The following is a 27,141-nucleotide window of genomic DNA, read 5'->3' as shown; positions in this document are numbered from 1 at the left end:
TCAGGACTCCTTGTGCTAGAAGGTAAATAACACTATAAAACACTTTAAAATGTCTGTCAGATTGTTCTTTCCAGTAAGTTATGGAAAGTAATTCATGTGAAGTCACAGTAATTCATGTAAAGTCACAAGAAATACAGTGCTGTGAGCCCTGATACTCATTGGCCAGTGTTTAGCAGTAAATAACGCAAATCCCATTCCTAAATCAGAATACCAATTTTGTTTGACATGATTTAATTTTAGTTGATTTGCCTTAATTACAAAAAGACCATTGTGGTAACAATAAATTTTCAAACAAGCTTGCAGGGACAGTTTCTTGGCTTGCTTAAGTCGATGTAAGAGCACACTGCTGCCAAAAGCAGTGCTCCTGCTGCATCTCTTGCACTTTGCATTGGTAATCACACAACTGCTGACCCGAATGACATCCAGTCAGTGCGCTGATGTGACCCAACTCACAGCATGATCATTTAATCATTAGTGTCAATGCAAGGAAATACGCAGCCTGGGCAGGATGGGCTAAATCCAGACTACCCCTTCCACAGACTTAAGCCACCTGGGACACTTCCTCCAAGTTCCTGAAAAATCTGAAGATAGCAAATGACAAAAAAGAATGAAGAACAAGTTAAAATAAAAGGATTATATTCCTTTCTCTTCTCACGTGTACCATAAATATAATACTCAGAAAAGCAGACTCAAGGGCAGTTCTTGTTTCAAAGGCATGACTCTTCCAAACCGACTGTCACATTCCATTATGCTTGGGTCCGTATTCACTTCAGTCCTTAAGTCTCTGCTCGATTGATTACTTGTAAATGAGCCCCCAGCCGACTCTTTCCTGTGACTTCACCAAAGGCATCTGCATCTTCTTTGCCAACAGGTCCACTGGGCCTGCACAGTGCTCTTTTGTCATACCAGCCTCTCCCAGTGCTCTCATGCTGAAACCCCCTGGTGACAAATGCAGATTATTTTCTTTCAGTGTAAGCTACTGATTTAAGCTTTGGTGTTTTCTCTCTCTCTCTCTTATTGGTTTGGCTTTACAGTGATAGGATGTGTTGGGTCATATTAGCTGATGCTTGCAGAGTAAAAAAAAAAAAAAAAAAAAAAAAAAAAAAAAAAAAGTAATTGTAATAACTGCCTCATGTAGGTCTCAAAAAGCTGGTATTAAGCCAAGGTTTTCCCATGTAATCATGGTGTCCATACAGCAGAGCTGTCATCTCTATACACTCGGTAAAACAGAAAGCTTCAGCACTCTTTAGGCAGGCTTATGGAATGATGTGTTAATCTACTCCCATTAACAAGACAGCAAATTCCCAGTTGATTACCCAATTCAAATTAAGCACATGTAATCTCTCTGTGACACTCACAACGGTGTTAGTGTAATGCATACCGAGAGAGAAGGGATGAAGTCAGTGTGCTCAGGAGTGCTCAGCTGCCAACATTAATGTCATTTAGGCACTCTGAATTTTAATATGGGTCATTAACACCAAACTCCTGTAATCACTGCTTTAAAGACAGAGCTTCTTAACTGTTTCAGTCTTCTGCTGTGCTCTACAGAAGCAGTGCAGGCGATGTTACAGGTTTTCCAGTTCGTGGTAGGACGGAGGAGTCCCATCAGACTCTACCATGGACGTGTACTTTATGGGAGGTGGCGGTGGCTTGAAAGATGGAGGTCTGTTCATACTGCAGTGGAAGAGACAAAATATGGTATAGCACAAAAGCCACATGAAAGACCTTTGTAAAATGTTCATAAGAGAAAGTAGACAGGCACTACGCAGAGAGTGTGTTATAACCACACCTGGCATTTGCTCTTACACGCTGTGACTTCACTGTTTCTGTTTTACAGCCCCAACACACCTCCTGGTGTTGATGTGGTTTTCTGAGCTCCCACCTCACAGTTTTACTTTATTCATGTTTTAAAAAAAAGATCATTGCCCTGGTGAACCATTCAAAGCTATCACAGGGGTCTTCTGCTCATGCTGCTCTTTGAAGATATATTTAAAGACTCAGAACTTTTTTCTTTTGTCAGTTTATAAGCCAAGATAAAGTAAGGTCCTGTCCCAAATCAGTGATAACAATCAATTCATTTTTACTTTGATATATAGGGTTTGCTCTTATGTTTCAAAATGATTTTCTAGGACAGCAAATGATTCATGATCTTCATGATTTTTCAAACATTTTAGTAATGGTAGGAAGATTAAAAATAATTGGCTTTTAGATACCACTTTCATCAGTGGGTCTCTGAGTGCTTTACTAAGGAATTAAACTTTGGTCATAATTACTAACTCAGTGCTTTTCTGACTGGGATTGTGTATCAGGTAGCCTACTTTCACATATATTATCCACAACTCCTGTAGTACCCTAGAAGTACAGTTTCATTCAAGTATGTCCTCAAGTAACCATGCAAAATGAGAGAGCAAAGGCAGCTGGCAGGGAGACTAATACAAGTGGGATGCTCTGGGGAAAAAATAAAATAAAAAAAATTACTTGCACTCTTCTCTCATACCCTACAGCATGCACCAAAGCTGTACCACAGCTCTTTTTTTTTTTTTAAGGTTTATTTTAGGGATAACCTACAGAGTGGATGAGAGGACTGAGACCACTCTACACTGCATACCCCTGTATAAAAAAGCGGCATTAGTGATCCACATACTTAAAGGCCTTGTACGCTATGGATAGTTTCAGATGGAAACACTTAAGTCCAAACACTGGAGACTGGAGTTTGTGCTGTACTACACCTCCCACCCATTCTGTTCTCCTTCCTGATACTTACATCTCTTTTTGGTACTGACACCATTTCCGGATGACTAACACTATCAGAAAGCTGCAGAAGAGGAGCATGACTGCTACCACCGTTGGCCAGGGGAAGCGACTGGCTACTGTATTCTTCACGTTGCCTGCAAGGGACACAGTAATGAGACAAACCTGGTCAGTGGGAGAGATGCTCGTGCCTGCTGCCTTTGGCTTGCTGATCCTCCCCAGCCCTGCGGACAAAGCAGCCCCAGCCCAATACAGGATGGCCGGGTTTCCAGGTTGAGCACATTAAAACCTGAGCATCACTGCTCCAATTCATGGACTTGTGTTCTGGCTGGGTTTGCAGGCTGATTTCAGCCACTCCTCAGTGGCTGAATTAGGATATTTAGACACAGCCGGACAAACACTTCATTAGAAAACCACTTGGTGTTCTCTGTTCCCCCATGAGGCAGCATGTCTCAGGACACCCCAAGCACTCATTCCCACTGCTTCGGATTTGTAGGATCATGTCTCACCAGTACTATTGACCCGTGGGATGGTGGTAAAGAAACCTTTCCATTTGGTAGCTGAAACAGGCTGGGCTGTTATGCTGAAGGACACATTACCTGCAAAAATATGGGTACAGAACATGTTTAGTAGCTTACTTGTTCTTTGTTTTATTATTATTTAAACAGATAATATGTCCAAACCATTCTATGATTCTGTGTTTAGAATCCACCATCATTTACCCTGCTGAGGACTGGAAATCAAATTCCAGAGTCTGTGTGTCTAAGTTCACTTCGTGGGACAATTGTGGTTTTGGCCTACAGGCTACTGCTAGGCAAAGAAATGTGCTTTTATCAAATTAAAGAGCATTAGAAGAAAGAAGGAATACTGGTAAATGTCTATTAAGATATTCCAGCAAGCCAGCACTGAGCTGCACAGCAGTCTGGGAGAACGATAAGCTTTTTGCCTCTTTGATGGTAATGAAAAAGCTAAAGATACTGAGTGGCTTAGCAGCAACACAGAGTCTGCTTCTGCCGTGACTGCATGAAACCTCAGTGTCCTGTATCAAGAGATGTGTCTGAACCACAAAAATAACATTTCATTTGTTTGTAGACAGACATTTTCCCTTTCCTAATACAGTTAAGCTACCAACCTTTAAGACCAGTGCTGCCTAAGGACACATGCCTGTTTTCTCAAGCTGCCTTTGTGTTCATGTCCTCCAAAACAATAGCTAAAATACGCCGCTAGACAACTATATGGTATTTGCAGAACTGTCACAGCACTTACTATGCACAGGGGTTGTATCCTCAGATGAGCGCGTTGCATTCTTGAGGCTCTTTGGGGATTCAGTGGTGGAATCATTCAAATCTGTATAAAAGCAGTAATAACCTTAAATGATCGTAACAGCCTGTACGTGACTGCTTCATTAGGCTTAACTGTGGCTATTTTATATCATTCACTTTTCCCTGATGCAAACAACAAATGGAATAACAGAGATACCTGAGAGTCTTTCATGTAATTGCTGGTTTAAAGATCCAAGAAAAAAAATATCCCCCTGTTTAAATGATGTAGATGAGTAACCAGACTGAGCCAGGAAAATCTAGCTTTCTCATGAGATGTTGGTTCTGACTGAGATTAAGCAGTCAAACATACAGATATATAATATATATAGAGAGAATTTTTAAAAAAATACATATATGTGTGCATATATACATATATTGGTACATATTTTAATACATAACTAATATATAAATACATTTAACAAAACCCCATAAAACCCCTACCACATATATATATATGTTTATATATATATATATATATATGAACTCAAGCATATATAAATGCTCAATTACAATCAGAAAAAAATCAATCCACTTTTAGGACACTCCAAAACTTCACTAAGTTTTTGATGTTAATTCAATTTAATTTTTTTTTCCTTGTTTATCAGGTATTAAATTCTACAGGGGCAAGCATCGTAAACATGCCATTTAGAAGAGGATAAAAGAAAAAAAAAAAGAAGGACATACACTTAGAAGTCTCATAGCACTGTGCTCTATACAGCATGCCAATGAAAGCTATGTATTATTATTTACATAATGGCTTGTGTTACAGCCTCAGAGAATTTAGCTAATAGTGATAATCCCCACTGCAGGAGCCCACTGGCTCTGGGAGGACATACTGGAACACATTGGTATGCCTCAGCAAGCACACCGGTGTTTGTGTGCTCTGAAATTGTTCTCAGTTATAGCTGCCTCACAGAAGACCCTTTAAGCTCATGCCTCAGCTAGCTGTCAGGCAGACGTGGCTGTAGGGAAGACAGGGAGTGGTGCTGTACCTCCCTTAAATAAAACGTGGTTCAGAGTGCTTTTTAACAAAATTGCAACGGGCAAGCTGTGCAAGAGAGGGATCCCGAAGCAAGCGGAGTTGTCACAAGGTTTCAGTCTAAATGTGTGGTTGTGGGTTATATGCTGGTATATAACCACCAGTGTGCTGCAAAAATATATTCAGAATAAAGAAAGTAGCTGTTGTATTTGTGCTTCAGCCAGAAGATGACTGCCATACAAATACAATAGTGCACTGACAGGTCTTGCCTGTCCTGAAAGCACAAACCAAGATGTTAAAAAAGAAAGTAATTTCTGGCATTCTGATGCCAAACAAAGATTTTCTGAAGGGAAAGATTTGAGAAAAAATGTCCACCCCCACCTTTTTTACATTCATTGGTCTTTAATGAAGCTGCCTTCCAATGTTCTATTAGCCAGCCTTTATAGCCCTACATTAGCTCACAATTTCATTGCTGCTCTGTGATTTTATTTAGCTTCTCCAGTAATTTATTTTGTCTATAAACTGCCCTCAATACTCACTGCATTTGCCTAGTTACCCTCCTAATTTTAATATTATTAAATTAAATACATCTAATAAAAACAGTATACTGAAACATTTTTCATTCCTCTTTCACTGCTGCAAATCCTTAAGGCTTGGAAGACTTGAGTCTTTGTCTTCTAACGCAGTGCAATTCAGCAGACGAACGCTTCTGTGGAGCATTAAAAAGCTAGTACAGATGACACCACTTGATGTATGGTCTTTGTTTGGACACTACTTTTCCATGTTTAGTAATGATTTTTGGATGGCAATGTGATGACTATCAAGTGACAACTGAATGTAAGCACCGCAGATGTCATGGGCTTGGCAAAAAGGCATTGCAAACTGAGGGCCACGTAGAGAACCTGCTGCTGCACTTTTTGCCAGGGACTCCAGGCCACCACAGATGTGCAGCCTAAGTCTGTACCACATTTACACTTTGCAGCACCTCTTATTAGCTTCATAACATCCCTGCTACAGTCCTGTCAAGCAAACGAGATGTATCATCTACTCACATGCTGTTGTCACATTCTCTCCGAATGCTGTGATGCTGGTATAGCTTTTTGTCTCTGGGGCAGAAATCAGCTCTCCTGTTGAAAAACACACATGCTTGCAAAAATTACTGTTGAGAACCCCATCGTTTATTCTTCATTTTTTTCCTCTTCCCTAAATGTCACGTAGTTGTAAAATACTCTCTGAAATTTTGGCTTCCCCCAGACACCACCAGAAAATCCTGTGTCTCGTTTTAAAAGTCTGTCACAAGCTAGAAACTTAAGAGGAGCTTAGGGAGCTGTATGAATAAACTGAGAAAACACGGGGTATTTAGGCCTGAATTTTTGGCTTTCAGCTGAAAATCAGAAACTGTGATTGTACTGGCTTATTTCAACCTGAAATCAATGGAGAGTGTTAAAAAAAAAAAAAAAAAATGTAAACTTGAATTTAGATAGGGTTTTACCAGATCCAATGGGATTAAACTATTTTCCATACTAGCAAAGAGAAGTTTTGAGTAAATTAGTACAGGGGATTCACACCTACAATGTACAATGGCTGGCGCCAAATACCAACTTCTTTAACATTTTTCTTGAATCTTCTTTTGAAGCAGTAAGTGTTCTGGAGATGAACTAGCTATTTATCTGATATTCAGGTGCAGACAGATGGTGGTTAGCAAGTAGACCTCTATCTGTCCATGAGGAATATTTCACATTTACTAAAAAGAGACCATCTTTCCTTACACCTGTCTCATTTTTGGAAAAGTGTCATTGTGCCATCTGAACAAACTTGAGAAAGAGAAATGCAGCTTTAACTTAGCAGTCAAAGCCTGAGGTTCTCTAGCCACAGAGATGGAGTTTAAGGAAAGACCAGGCTGTGGATTTAAGAGCCTTCACTTTGCCTCTCCTCCTCCTTCTCCCATCTATTTCTGTGTACTATACTACTATATTCTTGTATTAATTCCCATCTGCCTCTTGGGTTTTCATTTTAAAAACTTGCAAAATAAGTGGAACTGAAACACCACCCCCACTCCACCCTTTTTTTAAAAATAAATAAATAAATAAATAAATAAATAAAATAAGTGTCAGGCTTGGATTTAGCATCCTGACTCAGATGCAACCCTAAAGGTCTGACAACAAATGCCATGGTGGGACTGGTGTGGAAACCAGAAGCAAGCCAGAGATGTGCAGCACTAACCCACGCTCAGGACAGTGCTCCTGCCACACGTTGGGGACACTGGTTAAAAGGCAGTTGTTTCCTGGGCTATTCACAGCAGAGAAATGGCTCAGCTTTGGCTTGCACTATGACTTTGACATTTTACCTCCCAAAGCGGTTAAGATGTACAACCCAGTGAGGGGAAGCATCTCTGTTCACATTGTATATTTATAGCCTTCCAGACAAAATTATTCCCCCTTAGTGCCCTGCTGCCAGCCAGGTCTCTGCTTCAGAGGGTGGGGAGCACAACCCAAGAAGAGGCCAGTTTTAATTTCACTGCTGCTGCGATCTCTGTTCCTGCCCTGGCATACATATAAATGTAACCTCCTCTTTGCCCCGGGCATTATATGAAGGTATTCACCTCCCAAACAGTGCTCTGCTGGGTCAGAATCAATCCTTTTGCTCAGCCTTTTCCTCCAGTGCTGCTTCACATGTCACCAATTGCATTGCACACTCATGCCTGGGCAAATACTGCTGTAACATAATGGTGGTTGCTTTAAGTGAGTTTGCAGGGTTGAATCACACAGAAGAAGGAGGACACAACACCTGACAGGCTCATGAAAGTCAGCCTGTTGTAAAGCATTTTTTTTGTCTGGAGACTATGACTGCTGCAGATACCATGGACTGTATTTATTCTTGCTATGGCTACTGTGGTGCTATGGAAGGGGAGGCAGTGGTTCAGCACTGCTGAGCTGCATCACCTCTTCCTCATGCTGGATGTGCTGCCATTTTGTACGTGCCATTTGACTCCAAAATGGGAGTTTCTCATGCTGTGATTCATGCTGAAGCAATATGGAAATCATTTTGGCCAAATCCATTACCTTGTGTTGTGGAAGCGTGAGCCAAACTTGCTCGAGTTGTGAAATCTGGGGAGGTCGAAGATGTAAACTGATGCTCTAAAGAAGTACAGATTAAAGCATCACATTTAGTTGGTAGAATGATTAAAAATTAAAATTAAGAAACCATAGAACAACTCAGGTGAGTATAGAACCAAGAACTTGCAGCAAGCATTGGGTAAACACAGACTATGTGACAGGGGCCTACTGTTGGGATGGCTGGTTAAATGCTCAGGACATGTCCCACCTACACAGCAGGCAATGAGTAGAAGTCAAGGTTATTAAAGCAAACTCTTTCACATGGGCTAGCTGATATTTAATTGTGCTTTTATACATAGGGCTCAGTTTAATGGCCATGGGGTGGATTATTTACATGCCAGCGGTACTCCTTGGCCTAGCTGGGGCCTGTCCAGAAGTGGACCTTGAAACATGTCACAATTGTATAGGCCTGGGTGATCACACTCTCTTGTGGGTTTTCCTATCAGTTACAGAACATAGTTTAACATGGTTATCCATATGCTTCCTCTTGTAAAGCAGTGACACTTATCCCATATCATTAAAGAATAAGGACGGTATGCTACTGTCAGGTCAAGATAAAAATGGAGATTTAAACTTCTTTTCTGTCACTCCATCGTAACAGGATAAATTTATTTATGGTTTTATGGATTTCTATTCCATTATATAAAAGGTATAAGAATAATATTTGGTATTCATCATGCCATTTTACATGCTGTTCTAATGTGACAGAGCCTTAGGAGGATTTGTGTTAGCTCTCTTCCTGGTTGACTTTGCAGCTCACAAATTCCCATCCAAGAGCATTACAGGTACTGCCGGTGTCAGGGCACACTGACCTCTCGCTGACATTCTTCTGGCTATGTGTACGTGGCATTTAAGAAAAGGTCAAGCAAAGATCATTCATCTATTGACTGAGTAATAAGGAAAGCTTTTTTAATTTTTCCTTACCTGAGGTAGTCATGACAGCCGATGTAAGTGCTGAATTTCCAAGGTCTATAACAAATCAAAGCAAACACCTTTACTAAAGATGAAAAAGGTATTTATTCTGCTTTAGAAAAGAGGGTCATTCAAGGGCTCAAGGGTGAGAGAAAGTACATCACACTTAATTTCCAAATAATCCTTCAATGCACAACCTAGTCAAGTGGTCCAGCAAGAAACAAGAAGCACCTGAGGTAAATATGCAGTGTAACCCCTAGGGAGAGCAAAGGTTTGGGGGCCAGAGGGTCTGGAACCCCTGCTCCCTCCCATCTGCACCTCACTCAAAAAGCAGCAGTGAGTTACATAGTTTTAACCCGTGCAGACAAATGTGCCTTATTAGCATGCAGGTTGAAATAACATATGTGACCTGGTGGTGGCATCTGCATGGCTCCATCCATGAGGCATTTCAGAGGCTGCAGCTCTGGCAGGAAATATCATGAACACTCCCCTGAAAAGTGCTCACCAAGTCCTCAAAGAAGTGGACAGTGAGAGGGATTTATTCCTTGCAATTGAAGGGCTGTTAACCAGCTGGCCAAGCACAACAGAGACATCATCCTGCCCAAGTAGCATTTACATCCCAAGTAAGAGGAAGCTTTTTTAGAAAAACACACCTCTTTCTTTGCCATTTATCTACAACATTACTCTGACACAAGCACATAACCCATTGCTGAAAAACAGCTGTCTCCTGTACAGAGCAAAGCAAGCTATCCAAGGAGAGGCATCTCCAAAGCACTTCAGTTGATGTGCGGGGAGAACAATTTGTCTATTTGTGATAAGCTGACAATAAGACAAACTTGCAGGGGCAGAGCACACATTTTCCAAATTTACACAAATTAAGAAACATTCCATCAGTTTCTTAATTAGGCAAAAGTGTTGAGGATCTTGGCTGTGTACTTAAGCAGAATGTCGAACCATTAGTAGAGAAGTTATTTTTAATCACCAGCTCAGTGCTGAAAGAACTATATTCAAATGCTAGCTGAAGCATCAGAAAGAACATTAAGCGCCCCTCAAGGCTGGAGTTTAATTATGTTTGGGTTTAACTATGATGGATTACATTGCCAAAATATCTGTGCATTGTATTTGCTCTGAAGTCATAGCTGCAGAAATAGATACCTTACTATTCACCCAGAAGTAAGTCTGCAAAGCCATTTCACCAATAGCTTTAAGAATTTATAGATGCACCCCTATCATAACCCAGGTTATTTTGTCTTCTAATTTATCCTATCTTCTGAAGCCATGTTGGTAAATGCTTGGGATGAGGCTTCATTAGATATATCGTCTGTGAGGGGGGAAGAAAAAAAAACAAAACAAAACAAACATGGAAAGATGAAAGCAGTTCCTAAAAGAAGTTACGCTTTTGTTACAAAGGTTGAAAATTTAGTCTGGACTTTGTGCCATTAGAATGGCACCTTCACAGAACATTGCCAAGAATTAATTTAATTTTCCTCCTTTTTGTCACATCTAAATACATTAACATTTTTATACAGAGTGGATCTATATCAGTGTTAGTATAGCCCACAGGCAAAAATGTAGACTTCTTTAATTGACATCTCTCTGATTTGAATACATTTCTACAAAACTGCAAATTGGGTGAAATGAGTCATTTTGAATAAAAATGATCATTCATCTCCCCTCCTTCCAAAGCTATATTTCAAGTGACTAAGCTTTGGGTTTTGATGTAGTCTTTGTTGAAAAACATACCAATAATGTATCCAGAGCCAAAAGCTAATACAGGTGCAAGTAGTTACCACAGTACATGGTGTACACATGAAGGCTGCTCCAGGGCCAGCAGTTCTGTTATATTATCTGTGCAGCAAGGAACATACATAGTAGAGAAAAAAAAAAAAAAAAAAAAAAAAAAAAAAAAAAAGTGTAACTATGCATTTGCACCTGAAGACAAGGTGTGCACAAGAGGGTGCTAAAGGAAGTCTGTCTGCCCTTCTTGCCAGCCACTCTGCAGGACTGCTCAGTGAGAAATACATGGTTGTAACAGCTCACTTGTGCTGTGTAGCTAGGTTAGTGTACTTTTGGGTATGGGAATTGCAGCAAGATACTGCCTAACAAATACCAAACATCTTATGTTTGTGTAGGAGTTTCTTTTCTTCTCAACTTGATGAGTTTACTCAGGCATTTTTGTCAGGTTTCTTGGCTCATTTAGAGACTTGAGCTAAGAAACCTGCCAGAAAGCTCAAGCTGTGTGATGAATGTGTTTAACAAAACTTCCATACACTTCCCATTTCTTCTGTAGTTTAAATAGCTGAGAATACATGTGTTTGGTACTCTTAGCATTTCAGATACGTCCTATCTACGAAAAACCTACCAAAAGAAAGAAACATTTCTTCTGATGAAATATTCCATGTTTCATTCCTGAGGAAGGGAAACAGACATACACACGAGAACGTTGTATGTGCCTGGTGGGTCCCTTGTAACATTAGCATAGATCTCAGCTGGTAGAAACCATCACTGTCTTGTGAGTCTTCTTGTTCAACAGACATTTCTGGAGAAGAAAAAACAAACACACACATAAAAAGAAAAAGAAGAACTGCAAACCCTTTCCATAACACTTCAAATTATAAATCAGAGTTGTGCAAAATGCCAGTACTGAAAAGCAAGCTTATATAGCTGAAGGTTTCTTGGCTGAGATGCTATCCAAAGCAGTCCACCCAGATGGACACCTACATGCTCCCACCAGCAGGAGTAGTTTAGCAACCATTGCTTTTCCTCTGAATCATTTATACAGTTATGTAATTGACCTGTTAACGGGACTTATTACCTTCAGACTGCTCCGTCAGTCTAGCTCGGTCAACATACCACACAATGCTTGGCTTGGGAAATGCCTTTCTCACGATGCAGCTCACATTAGGCTGTGGGACAGTAAAAAACAGTTAGCCTCCAGTGTTCTCACCTGTCTGCCACTGCTAACATACAAAATCCACAACGGACAGAGTTGCTCCAACTATCTTATATACACACCACCCTCCTTGGCCAGGAAGCACTCCCTCCTCATCGCAATTCTTCCCCTACCATTTTCCTAGTTGAAGACACCATGAAAGGAAAGTTAAGGGACACCCCCATCACCACCCTGGAGAGACTGGAGAGACATGGAGTGACCCCCCAAGACCCAGCCCAGCACTTTGGGGACAAACACCCCCATGTAGGAACACTGGCACTGGTAATGTGTAGGGTAAGGGGGCAAGACAGGGACACATCCTGACTGTCATGCAAATATTTCATTTGTTGTGCAGACAACGAGACAAATCCCATTAAACAGGCTGCCTAGCACACTGAATACACAAAATGAGATACCTTTGTAGAGGGCATTGTACTTAAGAGTTTTCCAGAAGTCACAAGAAATTGCATGCTTTAAACGCAGTAGACCTGACTGCATGCTAGTTGTTCCAAAAATCTGCGTGCTCACCTTACTTTCTCCTCAAGCAATAGAAGAGAAGAACTGGAGGGACCTCGAAATCAAGGCTGGATGAAGGGCTGGGCACTAGCAAGGTGCAAGGTCTCATCTGCATGCTGCCTGGATGTTCCCAATTACATTTCCTTAGTAGCTTATGGCGCTAAGAGAAATTACCTTGTCCATTTAAACAAAAGACCTTCATATGTTACTTAATGCAGCACAATGCCCTCTTGCACCCGCATTTGAAGTGGGTTGCACACAACACATTTAGTTGAAAGTAGGCTCGATATATTGCAGGCAGCAGAAGTCAAACATTTGGTATGAAGACTGAAACTATCCAACTGAAATTCCTTCCTTGCTGTTGTAAATAGTCACAAAGTCAGTGTAATTGCTTTCCCCTCTTTTCTCTTCATTGTTCCCTAATTATTCAGCCACTTTTAGTTCATAATGTTTTCATAGATGCTTCCTGTGAAGAAATACAAATCTGGCATCCAAAGCGGATTTAAGCCCAATGAGAAAGGGTAGAAAAGAGAAGGGAAGCATTTGGTGTTTGGAGATGAAGAATGGACAAACTCTTCTTTGAAGAGTTTCTACTGCCCAGCCCTACAAAAGCAGCACCCCTTCCTCTGCTCAGCAGGACAGTACAGACAAACACCTGCAGAGTCCAACACCACAAGGGAAAATAAGTCATCAGGGAGAATGTAGTGGTTTTACAGAATGGCCTAGCTCAGGCCTTGTCTGAAAACAGGTGGGTATGGTGAACACAAACCTCTGCCTGCCCACAAGCACTCCTTCTGAGGTAAAATTCCTTAATCTGGAATGCTTACAGATCAAAAGTTTCAACCTGGATGGATGCAACAGGAAGCAGAACATCATAACAAGTAGCAAGAGCATTCAGTCACAGGTGCCAGAAATATGTTTTATGCTAAGTACAGCCAGAGCTGTACAGCAGACTTTCTTTTTAGGTTTTACTCTAAGTAAGCAGATGATAAGAGATCCCCAAAACACGTGTAAGTGCTCAGCTCTAAACAAGGACCCTCCAACTTAGATCCAGTCACTCCACTGATATTTGATTACTCCAGATGAGTTGTGCTTGGAGCACGTTGTATTATGCCTGGCAAGACCATTGCTTTCCCCTTGACTCAGCAGGCAACTTGGTAGCAGCCTGGAGCTGTCACCAGCCCAACTCTAAGTCAGAGCAGCACCACATCTGCTTGAACTACAAGGCAATGACTCAGAAGGATTTCTGCCCAAGACAGATATCACAGAGGGATCAGCTCTCATTTCGGTGATGCTGAAGCTCATCTCAGAGTTACAGAGGAAATTTTGACAAGTTGTACTAGAAAATACTTTACTAATGACCACCAAGACTCATCTCCCTGCCCAGCACTAGAATCAGTGATATTCATGTTATTCCTTGCAGCCCCAGTGATGGTGACAAATGATCTGCTCACCCTCTCCTGGCGTCCTTACCAGCCCTTACTATGAAGAAGGCTTTCCCAATGTCTAATCTGAATCTTCCTTGCAGAATCTAAGCCTGCCACTTCTGGTTCTGTAAAAGTGTTTAATGCAGAGGCTATTCCTTTCACCCGTCCTGCAGCCTTTCACATATGTGAAGAATGATAGCCTAAAGAAGAAAAGTGTGAGAAGTCCAGAAGAGAACAGCCTTAAATTCTTTCCCAAGAAGATTTTGCTTCGACCCCTGATTTCTCATCATTGGCAAGAATGGCTAATGTGGTCCAACAGGTTTTCTAAGAACCTATCTGAACTTGCGTGTTTCTTCACACTATCTGCAATCTAAAATGGATGAGAGTGGGGAATGAGAACATTTCCTTGGGTACTTTCTATAACTGGAACATAGCCATTAAAATGCCATAAGTTCTTTACTTAAAACTTAAAGGAAAACCTAAGTTTCATGACTATTTCATAGCAGTTTCCATGTCCTGGTGTGAAGAATATTATTGTGAAAGACTAATGCTAACCTCATAGATAAAACCAGTGGCATTTTTTGACTAGCTGGTTGTAAACCATGTTTAGCTCAAGCACAGGGAGTGGACCATCCACAAATGATTTGTATTTGCTTTCTTGCCTATTCCTCAGAAGCTGACTAGTTACAGTGTCCCTGCTTCTTTTCATTTCCTATCCTATGCAATTTTATTCCCTCGGGTAAATATCATGTTTTTCATAGTTGCATTTTTATTTCAAAAAGTCACATTTACCTTCAGTAAATAGCAACTTGCTACTCTAAAAATGATTGAACTTGGATATAACAGAATTTCTAAGATTTCCAACACATCCCCTGTGGGACCCGCAGTCCCCTGCATCACCACCTACCCCTCACAGCCTCTCCTCCCTGTCTCAGAGCCCTCCCTAATGCAAGGTCAGAGGTTACCCAACCCACAGAGGAACCCTCAGCTAGCTCCAACATGCTCTCACTGAATCAGCATACTGCTGTGCGGACGGCAGTCGCTCAGAAGAAGGGATATGAGTCACGGACATTAGCTCATTGACTTGGAGGTCCCCCCTGCTGCCTGGCACAGCACAGCCTGCCTGGCCCTGCTTGCCTGGAGCACCCTGAGCAAGCCGTCACGGTCACGGCCATCCCTCTGTGCTCCAGCACTGCTCACCTTCTGTGAGGTGCCAGCTGGGCCTTCCTTCAGGCTAGCAGAGATTTCAGGGTAGGCTGGAAAGAAAACAAAAAACATATTATCAAAATGGCTACCAAAGGTCACGGTAACAGCTTCTAATGAGACTTAATGGCCTTGTTTTGTAAAGAGAGTGCAAATTAAATCCTACATCCACCCACATACCTGGCAAGATAAAAGCTTGCACTGCTCCAATTTGAGGTCAAGGAAGTGGTTTAGAAGCACACAGCAGCAGCTACTACCGCAAGATCTGCAGTGTATTTTTCTGCCTTTCAAAGATACTTCTGGGCGGCTTTGTTGAAGCTAGCTAAAGCCATCCTGCAGTCACAGCTCTGATAGCAGGCCATCACCGTTCCAGCTGTTGATTCCTCCAGGTGTTTGCCATCAAAGCTATCTGCAAAAGTTTTAGCCATCCCTTGCCATCCCCCAAATTGTCCATTGATCTTGGGTACCACCTTTCCCCACGCTGTTGTTCTGGTAGATATGTGACAGTCTGATGCCACAGGCTCTTCCTGCCCTGGCCAGGAAACCCAGAGATCTCTTTTACATCAAAGCAGTGGCTTTCTGATGACCACATCCACAAGAAATGGAAAAAGTTTATTTTTTATTTTTTTTTTTCCCTTTGCACAACATTTCAGTTCTGGGCACAGCTGACTATAGATGCAATTTTCAGGTACCATAAGCCTCTTTAGCTGGCATTTCTGAATCAGCCATTGGATTCCAGTAATGCTGACTATTAAGTAAAAACTGCTGAAACTAGGGTTAACAGCAAGTCCCAAAAGCCTTGAATAAATCATGCTTTGGCCCTTTCTGGGCCTTAAAACTGGACTGGAATCAAGCGCAGAACCTGGATCCACATTCTTTCTCTTTCCAAGCTAAATCTCACCTTAACATCTCACCTTAACCCCCACCATTAGTATAATTTTCCTTTTTTTTTTTTTTTTTTTTTTTCCTTTGCCTAATTCTGTTAAACCAGTGAAGGGCCACCTTAGTTCATTACTTTCCCTGCTGAGGTGATGTGTGCAAGTTTCCCTGTCATTTTTTAAAGCCAATCCACCTAGGACTCTCTCTCCCTCTTTTTCTAATTTCCATTTTTCTGCCAATTGTTACAGAGTGGTTATGCCTGGACTGACCTATATTTAGTGATTATGGCCTTGTGGTTCTCTAGACTTTTGGGTGGAATTCATTAATTAATTCTTTCTTTCTTTTTGTTTGTTTGGTTCATCCTTCCTATCAGAAAATGAATGTCTTAAGATTTCTGCCTCACCCAAACAGCAATGGTTGTAGTGGGGCTGGCAGATAGATTAGATACACCTTTCAGGTGTAAGAAAATGTATGGTGAAGTGGATCTTTTAATATGAGCCAAAATTTGGCTGGAAGATTAAATAATATCAAGTCTAGTGCCTGTTTTTCCTTTTGGGTTTTGATGAGAATGGGAATGCATCTCCATTTCTGCACTGGATGTGGCCTCTGCTTTTTGAGAAGACGTGTTTGCTCGATAACTATTCGCTAAGGCAACTCTCAAGCACAGCTCAGAATGACCTAATAGATCTTTTCCATTTAACATCTCAGCCCCTGTTAACACTTCGACATTCATTTGTCTTGCTAGGATATTTACCAATGGTTTGGGTCTAGCAGAAATTCAATATTTAGTATAGTGGTTTCTGCTGCTGAGCTTTTACTCTTACAAAAAGGAGAAATCAATATTTGGCAAAGTTACATGTGAAAAGGCCATACATTTTCTCAGAAACTTGTACCTAAAATAACTCCATTCTGGAAAATACATATTTTTAAGCATTGCAGTCTAAAAGTATCCCCTCAAAAAAAGATCTTGATTGAACATATTCTTTTATCCAGCTTATCAAGACCCTCAGCTTTATACTTCTGCACTTCCCATGCTTCTCCTACCCAGCTGTCAGTCATACCCAGGCCACCTCAAGCATCTCTGGAGAAGCACCACTGCCATCCCTCAGATTTGGATTGTCTCTTATGTTCACACTGCCCAGCCCATGGGGTTGCACTTGATCTCCCCCAGCTCCTGATGGCCTGGCACTACCATCAGAAGCAAGCCAGTAGTTTCGGGAAGCATCATGAGATGTTCAGAAAAACCCACAACCAAAGTCTGTGGTTTCTTTCTCTTGTTTGTATCTCTCTCTTTACCAGCTTATTAAGTTGGTGTGGGTAACATATGACACAAAAATTTAAAAAAAGAAAAGGGAAGGGAAGGGAAGGGAAGGGAAGGGAAGGGAAGGGAAGGGAAGGGGAAACACAAATAAAACAACCTCTCTGGTTAACTGACACACAAAACAAGGCAAGAGCATCAGCCTGGGCAGAGAGAGTTCAAGTATCTTAATATACTTCAATGATTACCCAAGTATCTCTGTAGCTGCTTGACAAATGTTGATTTTTTAAGAGTAAAACCCATGTCTGAATCATGCAAATGCAAGAGGAAATCTAAGATCATTAACTTCTATTTTCATTTCTCTTGCGTCAGTGACTGACAGCCCTCCAACAGAAGTTTTTTTTTTTTTTTTTTTTTTTTTTTTTTTTTTTTTTTCCCACCACTGTACCCTGCTGAATCTTTCTTTGCATCCCGAGCATCAGCCGTGCATTACTGTGGCACCTGTGAGCTGTGGGCTTCCTCAGACAAGCAGCTACAGTCAAGGGACTGTTGACAGACCCACTGGCTAAAACCCATTCATTTTAGGAGACTTGTAAATGTGTTTTTCAGACCCACTGCTCTACAAGAAGACACGGCCTCATTTTCCCTGGGCAGCATTGTTCTTACCCATTTGTAGAGTGATTCCTAAACCTCTGAAAAGGGAACAGAGCAAGAAACTGAAGATGGGGAAGGCTTCCGGCATGAAATACCAGCCCACATTTGCAGTACATGTGCCCTGCCCCTCCTGACCAGTTTGAGACCCCCTAGGCAGGACCTCATTTTCAGAGCCAGAGCCTTAGGCAGCAGTTATAAATCACATCTCCAAAGGACGTGACTTTGCGGCAATGACAGCTCCAAATCACATTCCCTGTCTAGCAAATGCTGGCCATGAGTTCCTAACCATGGGCAGCATGGTCATTTTGTAACTGGGGCACAGAGATCTCGATGACCAACACACTTACCTGTAAGCTGAAATGTGTCAGTGTAGCCTTATACACATGGGTGAGATCGTGGTAATTTGCATGTCAGCATTGTTATGTGCTCAGTGAAGTAGAGCAAATATTTTTGATGCCAGACACGTGAAGAATGGCCTCAAATTCTTTTTAAGAACTGCAAGGTTATTTACAAATATTTTAACTTACTGCAGCAGAAAAAACAACAACATAAATGTGTATGTATATACACACACATATATATGAATATATAAAAGTGTATTTCAAAAGCTACTGCCTTCAGAAGCAGGCAGAAGCTTTACCTTTAGAAAAGTATGAGGACAGTTAGCAGAAGGCCCTTACCAAACACTCTCACGGTGGTGCTGCTCTTCCGGATCCTCTCTGGGTGGTAGACCACGTGGCAAGAAAACACCTTGCCATCATCAGTGATCTTGGTGGGAAAAATCTTCAGAGCATTATTCACACCCAGGTGGACTCTCTGTCTGTACAGCACACTGCCATTCCCATATACCTCAGGACGGGAGGGCTCCTTGGTTATCAGTTCCTCCTTCTTTCCATTTTCCTCCTGTGAAAAATATCATCCTGTATATCTTGTAAAGACTGGATATCCCCTGCTGTATTTGTAGGCCAACACTATTCCCACTATGAAAATCTTCCCTCACACCCCTAGCACTTAGTAGGTGTAAGAGGACGTTTCCAACACTTATTTTTCCCAAATACATTGTCTTTTTATGAGGAGATCCCCCAAAACTTAAACTGATAGCGGTCATCATCTTACAATGAACTACATGGTAAATAGCTGTGTCTTGTGAGTCCTGGCCCCTGCAGCCCTCACAGAGGGCAACAGAGCTGCAGGTCTTGTAGTTTTTAAACAGTGAAAACTTACTAATAATAGCTCAAAGTCATCTCCTCTGAATGCCTGTGTGCCAGTCACCTGGACATATAGGTGCAACCAGCACATCCTGGACATCTGTGCCTTGGTATATATTTGCAAGCTGTCCTCTAAATGATGCATGGTGACCCATGTGTCATTGTGCTGACCTTTTGTGGTTTGGTTTTTTTTTTCCCTTTCCTCTGCTGCTTAATTTTGTAGGGCGAATGAGTTGCACTGAAAAGTGTTAAGGGTAAACATGCTTCCTACAGAAAAAAAATCATAATTTTAACATTAAGAATTCACTGCAAAGAGATCTGAATAGGTAATAACATGTGACAGAATATTTGAAAGTCACCTTTAAGATAATCCTCAACAATTACAACACAGTGACACTAGATAGAAACTAACGGGCAAAGCTCAAGCACACTGCTTGCTGATATTCATATGAGTTAATGAAAAGGTTACTGTAAAACATGCATACAAATATTTATCCAGAAAGTGAGGTGAAGAACAAAAACATAACTAGCTTTAGATCTCGCAGCAAATTGCTGTTTTATGTATGTGGTTAGCTAGATAACTGGGTTTGTGTGTCTTCAGTGTGTGTCTGTGACATGGAGGTCAACAGAGCACAAAAACATTACAGTCAACCCTTTTTTTCCTATTTCAAAGCAGCCTGATATCTCACTAACCTACACAGTAACGGTATTTTTCAGAGATATTAAAGCTTCACTGCTGCAAAAATCCCTGAGAAATCTGATGCAAAGAATATTTACTTGTTACATTTGCTAAGTTCTTTGGTAAGACCGCTCTACATGTCCTCATGAAAAATTAAAAGCAATTAAGATGGGATTTTCCTTCTTTGTTTGGTTAACAGCTATTGTTCACGGTGTCTATGTTGCAAATCCACAATTATACTTTTCCCTTTCTTATTACTGTCCAAAGCGATGGATAGCTATTGTTTAATTCATTCTGCAGGATGCAGTAAAATCCAACATTTTCTTTCTGCAAAAATACCCTGTAGTTTCTTCCATAATTTGTACTTGAGAAGAAATAATATTTATACTTACCACTACCCACTTCAGAGGGTAATTGGACAAGTTTGCTGAGGTCGCGTTCTCAAGGCATGGAATTTCTAAAGCCTGGCTTAACTGCACTTCCTTCACGTAGCGCTGCTCCTCTTTTAACATCGCAACAACCGCAACGACGACAGCAACAACAGAAAGCCCAAGAAGGAAAATCAGAAACATGGCGTTCATTGTGCTTTAAGAACTGATGCTGACTGCTGTTCGAGGCACAGGCACTTTTTTGAATAGAAGGGAACTGTAATTTTTAACCATTACCCAGACACATTTGTTAAGCGAAAGCCCTGCATCCCGTTCCAGATGTAGTTTCAAGACTTTACTTCATGACTTTACCCAAATTTTTGTGCAATTCATAAAAACCTTTGCTTAACTGCTGGATTGAGACATTGTCTTTTGGAGCTGAGCTTCAAATTTTCTCTTAGGATTTTTTCCACTAAAATAAACCTTCACATCAACTTTGTGCACCTGTATTTCTTTTTCTCTGCAGAATTTCTTTGCACTAAGCAAGGTGTTCAGCTGTCAGGCGGGTTAAGATTAACCCTGCTTTTCAGCGTAAGTGGTCCTTTTATTATTTTCAAACCTGCCTTCTGCCAGGAGCAGAGAGCCTCTCACTCTTTCCTTTGTCCTCTATTTAAAAATGTATCTCAGCATCTCCTACCCTATCCATTCCTGCTACAGGGCTCGAATCCACCTGTGGGAAGACAGAAGTCATGCCTCCAGCAGAGCACAGCTCTGATCCAAACGTCAGATCTGCCTGCATGCCCGAGTTTAAGCAGGAAGAGCAGTGGTGCGGCTGGGTGATGCTGCCAGTGCTCTGGCAAGCGCTGAGCTCTTTGGCTAGCCTCTTGGCTGCAGCCTGCCTGGGCCCTCTTGAACTTTGCTCCCCTGGTAGATTTGGCTTATGTGCTGAGACAAACCAGATAAGGTACTGTACAGCATACAGCCCTCAGAAGTACCAAGATGAACATTTGTCCCCAGAGCTCAGCCAGTGGACAGCCTCTGCCTGCTCTCACCATCACGTCACAGCTGCCTAGTTTCCCTTCCCTGATTTTCATCTCCATTAACAGCCTGGTGGTGATGGTACTATGTGTTTGCAAATCCTACATGTGCCTGCTGCTCTGTGTTTTTTTGTCTTTTTTGTTTTGTTTTTCTTTTCCAGTATCTACTAACTGAATCCATCTGGATTCACTTCGCTTCGATGCAGCTGGGAGCTGTACTTCATTGATGACTGCTGTCCTTCTCCATCCCGCTCATAAGCTACATTAAAGTCTTTTGAATGGACGAGACTCATTTCAAAAGATCTAATTACTTTAAAATGCAAACTGGCAAGAGGTATGTTGCAAATTGAATTTTTTGAGTTCTCTCTAGGAAGTGGCATCAGTAGCACCAGTTTCTACATCGCGCGGTGGCTGAAAAATCCGCAACAGTGCTGATATGAATGGCAGCTGCCCACGTTTAACACATTAACATGCAGAGAACTGCTAGAGCATTGAACATGCCAGCATCAACCAAGGCACCAGCACAGGAAGAGGAGCAATGCCTGATGGTCACTATTAGGGAAAAGAAAGATAAATTGGGCAAAGAACAGAACTGTACCCATAGACACTGCTGTTCTCCACTAACCCTAACATCCCCTGCACCTACCCTGCTCTCAGCCCTTGAAAATATGCTGCAGATACAGCCCTGGACACCACCAGGCTGAGCATGCTGGCTTTGAAGCTCTGAAATGAAACTTGGCTGGGTTTGTTGCATTTACTTTAATCCTCCTCAGCTTGCTAGCAGGAAAAAAAAAATGGGCCCAAAAGAGGTTTCTGAGGTCATCAAATCCAGTCCCTCTCCAGCACAACTACAAGCTTGCCCAGATCACCCAATGTCCCTGCCCAGCTCCATCTTCATGGCAATTTCGACTCTTTGGTCTCACTGCTGGCATTAAGCAGCTGTTCCCGAAGTTGCTGCACCAGTGGTCAGCACTGTTGCTTAATTTGTAGCCAAATCCATTCACATCCTATTGAAAACCATTTATTCCTTTGCCAGGATATTTAAATATCCTCCCAGCAGTTCATGCTCTCCCCCAAGGCTTACTTACCAAGAGCAGTCACGCTGGTTCCCAGCTTCCTTTTGGCTGACAAAAGGAGCCAAGCGTCCAGTCCCATGACCATCCTAAACAACCCTCTGCTTTGCTCCACTTCAGTTTTGAAGGCGGGGACACACATCCATTGGCTGTGCTAACACCCATCCTTGCAAATCCCAGCCCTCATTTCATTTTCCAAAATGGAAGCATGGACACTGTCCATCTGACCATCTTTTGTGCATTCACCTCTAACTTCGTGTTCCTCCAAACAATGAAGGTTTCCTAATCATGAGCTGGATAATGGCCAACGAGTGGCTGGGACATAACAAACTAAGCAGCAGCATTCAGTGGCACTGTTGCAAACATCGAACAAGCCACTCACATTGACCAAAGAACAATGGTCTATCCTGATATCCCCCCCTCTTTTCCCTGCTAGGAAAAACATCATCATTTGTAACTACTTACCTTCTGCCTTGATGATAAGTTGAATTTTGGTAGCTTTTGTCCCAAAGGGGTAAGTAGCAAAACTGCACTCATACTGCCCGCTGAGGGAGATGGTCACATTTCTCAAGTGCAGAGCCCACTGCTGGCATTCAGATGAGGAGTCTGAGTCAGGAAAACACGAGGCCTCATTAATGTCCCAGTTGCAGCACTTCCTGGTACTGAATGACACGGAAAAGTTGGAACAAGTCTCAAGAAATTCGAAGTAATGGGTGCCCAAAATGGGGTGATGAACTGCTATTCTGGACAGACGGTTGTCATCGGTCTTGGACCACTGTGCCTGTACTATGTAGGTGGACTGTGGTTTGGGGAAGGTGCACAGCAGGGTCACGTCGGTACCTGGCAAAGCGTGGACCACTTCTGTGTGTGCAACGACATCTCCAGCTTGGCCTTAAAAGCAAATGGGACAGTTTTCAGCACAAGAAATATTTAAGCAAAGCTTACTTCTAAGCTGCCTCAGAAATTATTTGGTGCCTTAGCCCGAGATAACTCTGGAGGCTCACGCCTACAGCTGCAACAACCCTCTTTCAAGTAAATCTCCTGATTTACAGCTGAGAGATCCTGCAGATCTCTGCTGGCTGCAGAGGGGGACCTGGAGGGCAAACCAGCACTTGCCCGAAGGAGGGTGGGGAGCTCCCATCGCTCTCACAGTGAAGTGCAACAGAGCTCACAGAGGCCCCATGAAAATTGAAGCCTTTCAAGTGACATAAATGAAGCATAAGCTGGGACCATTCATTCTCCAGCTATGTTTTGCAAGAACAAATGAGGCATCCCTGCTCGCTGGTCCTGTCTTGTGCAGCTGCCCCTGCCCGTTCCCACTCCCGTGGCGCTTCAGCAGAAAGCCATTCTTTCACCTCTCTGTTGTTAAATGGCTCCTGCATGGCCTGAACCGCTGCCCGCCTCAGTGTCAGAGGGAGCAGCCCCGCTATGAATGGCTTCTTCCTGAACTAATTTCATAAAGCACGTTGGCAGTCCTCCGTGTGCCATAGAAAGGAGTAATGGATCGGTGAAATGAAGGGGCTTTCAACACGAGCCTCCGCTGCTTGTTTGCTGCTGTAAGATTGATTTCTCTCCTTTCCTCCTTCCTGTGCACAAGAGGTTTGCAGTTCACAGGCTCCGTGTGCAGGGCACGGACAAGCTTGAGGAGATCGGAAACTCAGGGATGGGGGCAGTTGTGGTGAGCCAGGTGCTGTCTCACCCACAGAGCCAGACACAACCTGCCCTTTCTCCAAAAAAAAAAAAGTGCAAAAATAAATTTGTACAGATGTCCTCAAGTACAGACTTGTCGCTGAATTTTACCCTCCCTGTGTTTCAAAACATCACCGTACATTTGCTCAGAGGACTTGTCCTGCATCCCACCATAAGTCCCCAGCAAGGCCAGCACCTGCTGCTCCCCGTGCGTGCCTGCAGAAAGCAGGTGCCAAATTCTCGCCTTTAACACCGGCTTGGTCTTTGGCAGGGAAAAAAAAAAGGAGCAGGTTCCCACATCCCTGCAGAGCCGGCTGAGGTTTGGGACACAACTGCTGAGGAGTGACACGAGCACACAGGGAATATGTGCATGGAAAGCAAAGCTACCCCCTGCTCAGGGCAAATTTTCCATTCCTTTTTTGTCCCTGTGCATGCGCCATTCAACTTGTAATTCACTTCCATGAGATGGGAACAGATAGGAAGGTAGAGAAGAATGAGCCTGATATGGATTTGTGCTGTGAGAACAAATTACAGAAAACTGTCTTTGCAGGACTGAGGAGCTTATTATAGCAAATGCTCATTAACTTCACTGGAAGTTTTGCATCAGTAAAACTAAAATGCAATCAGACTAGCAGGCAAGAGACACCCAGCAAGCTATCTGTCATACTTTGGACTGATGCTGTATTAGGTCAAAAGACCATGTAAAGAAGGCCCACAAAAATTATCTCAATATTTATAAAAAGATGAAAAAGTTATATATAAAGAATCTTTTATTAGTAGTAGTAGTAGTAGTAGTCGTCTACCATGTTAGGTTATTTTAAGTAAAACCATTTCACACAAAGGTTTTTAACTTCATGTTACCATTTCAATATAATTAATCTAGTTTTATTCTAACTTCATTTTTTCCAACTCAAATGCTATCCGTTAGCCCATACTTGGGTTCCCAGACATTTACATGTCTGATCTCCACAAAGGGTCTGGTGGTGGCCTCTTTCGCCTTTAAGTGACCTTCACCTTTCAGTGAGGGTTGCATTCTCAGGGGAAAAAAGCAGCAGTCCTACTTTTGTCTACATAGTATTGCACTGAACTTTCTTGCATGTCTTGAGGCTTCTTTTTTGTTGTTTGCATTTGGGGACTTTTATTTTCTATGAAAACTCCTATGAACTATTTTCCTGTCTTTTAAAATCCATCTGTCTCACTGACATGGACAATACAAACAGTCTATGCTGGATATTGAGATGCATTTTTTTGATGCCAGTCGAATGCATGAACCATCATTTTTCTGTTCTTAATCAGAAGAAAGGCTCAACACACGAAATTCTGCTTCCTAGCTGGCAATAAGTGCGCCTGCATTCGGGTTCGTCAGCCTGTTGGGGGCAGAGGGGCTTGTGAGCATCATCAGGCTTTTCAAGCCTCTTAAGTGGCACGTAGGGCTGGACGGGGAAAAGGAAGAGTCTACTTAAAGGGTTGCAGCTGTACAACATCCTTGCCTTTAAGTGTTTCAGTTCTTTCTCTCAGGGAGATTTTTATTTGCTCTTTGAAAGCACAGTTTGACTTTTTGCCGACTGGGGACGAGCACACATTGTGCTAAACACAAGTGAGATGGTCTCGGTAATTATTTTGGTGAAAACAGGTTAGACATTTTGAATAAATGACTCTGCTCATCAGCACAGACCACTTACTCCTTATTAGCTGCACGATATTACCAAGGTTATTAGAAAGTTGTCACAAAACAGAACATCATGGCAGTTACAGCTTACTCTAGAGAGACCTATTAACAAGGCTTTCACCCTCGGTCTGAAAATGCCACCCTCCCTCCCCAGCACCCTACTCTGCGAGCCAAGCACAGGCATCCTACTGCCACGTTTACCTGCAGCGCTGTGTGCAGACAGCAAGCCAAGGACGAGGAGGAACCATCTTCCCATCTTGTCTTGGCGAAGCTTAGTTAAATACTTCGGAGCTCTCTTGGCCTGTTCCTGGCACTTTCTCAGAAGAGGAAGTCAAAACGGCCTGCCCCTCGCAGACCGGCAGATGTGCAGCGCGGTTATGCTCATTGCTCTAGCATGACTTCAAAGAAATGCTTCATTAAACGTGAAGGTTTCAGTTTCCTGTCTGAGCAATAAAATTAGTACACATTGTGAAACCTTTATGCTGAAAACACTGCTTACGCTGTAAGCCCCTGGTGAAGACTGTAATTTTTTTTTTTCCCTCTGTCTTTTCAGATGAAGTCAGAGTAAACATTTTACTGGTTTAAGCTCTCCCTTGAAAACCTGGCAGGTGTCTAAGGCTGAATACATGGTTCATAACATATGAAAATGTTGCTTTTTTTTCCCCTCACTTCATTTCTTTCAGGTTCTTCCCAAATAGCTCAGATATGCAATTTTCATAGTCTCTATTCTCACTGCCTTAAAAAAACCACACACCCCAAACAACAACAACAACAGAAACACAAACAAAAAACACCTTCATCCCCAGCAAAATAACAAAACCAGTCCCCCTAAAATAAACCAGAGCAAGCCAAGAATTTTCCAGGTTCACTTTTTTTGGGCACAGGAGAGCACTGATGGGCTTCCGTGGGACAGAGGATCCCAGCACTGCAGGTGATAGCATCACCTGGTGTGGTTGATCCTCTACCCCTCACCCAGTTCAGCTGGTAGTTTTTTAGGAAGAAAACAGATTAAAGTGCTTCCTTATCACACTTCATCCACTGAAGGCAGCCCCCCAGGGCAGGGGCAGCTCAGCAGAGAAGGTGACTGGCCTGGATGGCACCACCCCGTAGACAGGTGCCTCTGCCCACCCCAGGAGCCTGCTCCATCCTTGTGTGGCCCACATCCTGATGTTTCTTTCCTGACAGTGTTTTTGTGTTTTGGGGCCTTTTTCAGCCCCTTGATTTATGCCACCCCCCCCCCCCCCTCCCCCGGTGCTGGGGCAAGGCCTCCAAAACCGCCAGCCACCACCTCCAATTTTATTCTAAATACTTTTCTGTTTCCTTCCCAACTATCAACTTTTCCTGGCCATGGATCTGTCTGCACTTCCAGCATGTAGGGCGAAAAGCTCAAGGAGAAATTTTCACACTACCCATTTCTCACACTACTGGATGCTAACAACATTTATACCACTTCCCTAATGTTTGCACGT

At 42.4% G+C, this 27,141-nt stretch overlaps 1 protein-coding gene across 6 annotated transcripts; it reads right to left on the bottom strand.

The window, feature by feature from the left end:
- Nucleotides 1-214: 214 nt before the first annotated feature.
- CD96 (CD96 molecule) lies at nt 215-26,654 on the bottom strand. 6 transcript variants are annotated; one of them, XM_035315132.1, is made up of 16 exons: nt 26,617-26,654; nt 25,874-26,115; nt 22,780-23,205; nt 20,229-20,338; nt 18,630-18,852; nt 15,156-15,211; nt 11,896-11,986; nt 11,443-11,619; nt 10,348-10,401; nt 9,093-9,137; nt 8,115-8,189; nt 6,105-6,179; nt 4,018-4,098; nt 3,261-3,350; nt 2,765-2,888; nt 215-1,674 (listed from the first exon to the last, which is right to left on the bottom strand). In XM_035315132.1, exons 2-16 carry the CDS (start codon nt 25,926-25,928, stop codon nt 1,566-1,568), a joined length of 1,791 nt encoding a protein of 596 aa, XP_035171023.1. In that variant the 5' UTR covers nt 25,929-26,115; nt 26,617-26,654; the 3' UTR covers nt 215-1,565. The 6 variants fall into 6 exon arrangements, with proteins under 6 accessions (XP_035171023.1, XP_035171025.1, XP_035171027.1 ...); XM_035315134.1 differs by lacking the exon at nt 26,617-26,654 and having other exon boundaries at nt 22,780-23,057; nt 23,155-23,205; nt 25,874-26,495; XM_035315136.1 differs by lacking the exon at nt 26,617-26,654 and having other exon boundaries at nt 22,780-22,976; nt 23,155-23,205; nt 25,874-26,495.
- Between the last annotated feature and the right edge of the window lie 487 nt (nt 26,655-27,141).

Source organism: Oxyura jamaicensis, chromosome 1, assembly GCF_011077185.1.
Source record: "Oxyura jamaicensis isolate SHBP4307 breed ruddy duck chromosome 1, BPBGC_Ojam_1.0, whole genome shotgun sequence".
Lineage (NCBI taxonomy): Eukaryota > Metazoa > Chordata > Aves > Anseriformes > Anatidae > Oxyura > Oxyura jamaicensis.
Note: the sequence above shows the minus strand (reverse complement) of the source record. Positions and strands in the feature narration are given on the sequence as shown.

Bases quoted from the DNA above. Each gene is read 5' to 3' on its own strand.
- CD96 (XM_035315132.1), bottom strand. From the start codon at position 25,928: ATGGGAAGATGGTTCCTCCTCGTCCTTGGCTTGCTGTCTGCACACAGC. The intron at 20,339-22,779 runs GTAAGTAGTTAC...CGATGTTAAAAG, and splicing joins ACTTATCATCAAGGCAGAAG to AGGAGCAGCGCTACGTGAAG. The intron at 3,351-4,017 runs GTAAGTGCTGTG...ATATTTTTGCAG, and splicing joins GGATACAACCCCTGTGCATA to GTAATGTGTCCTTCAGCATA.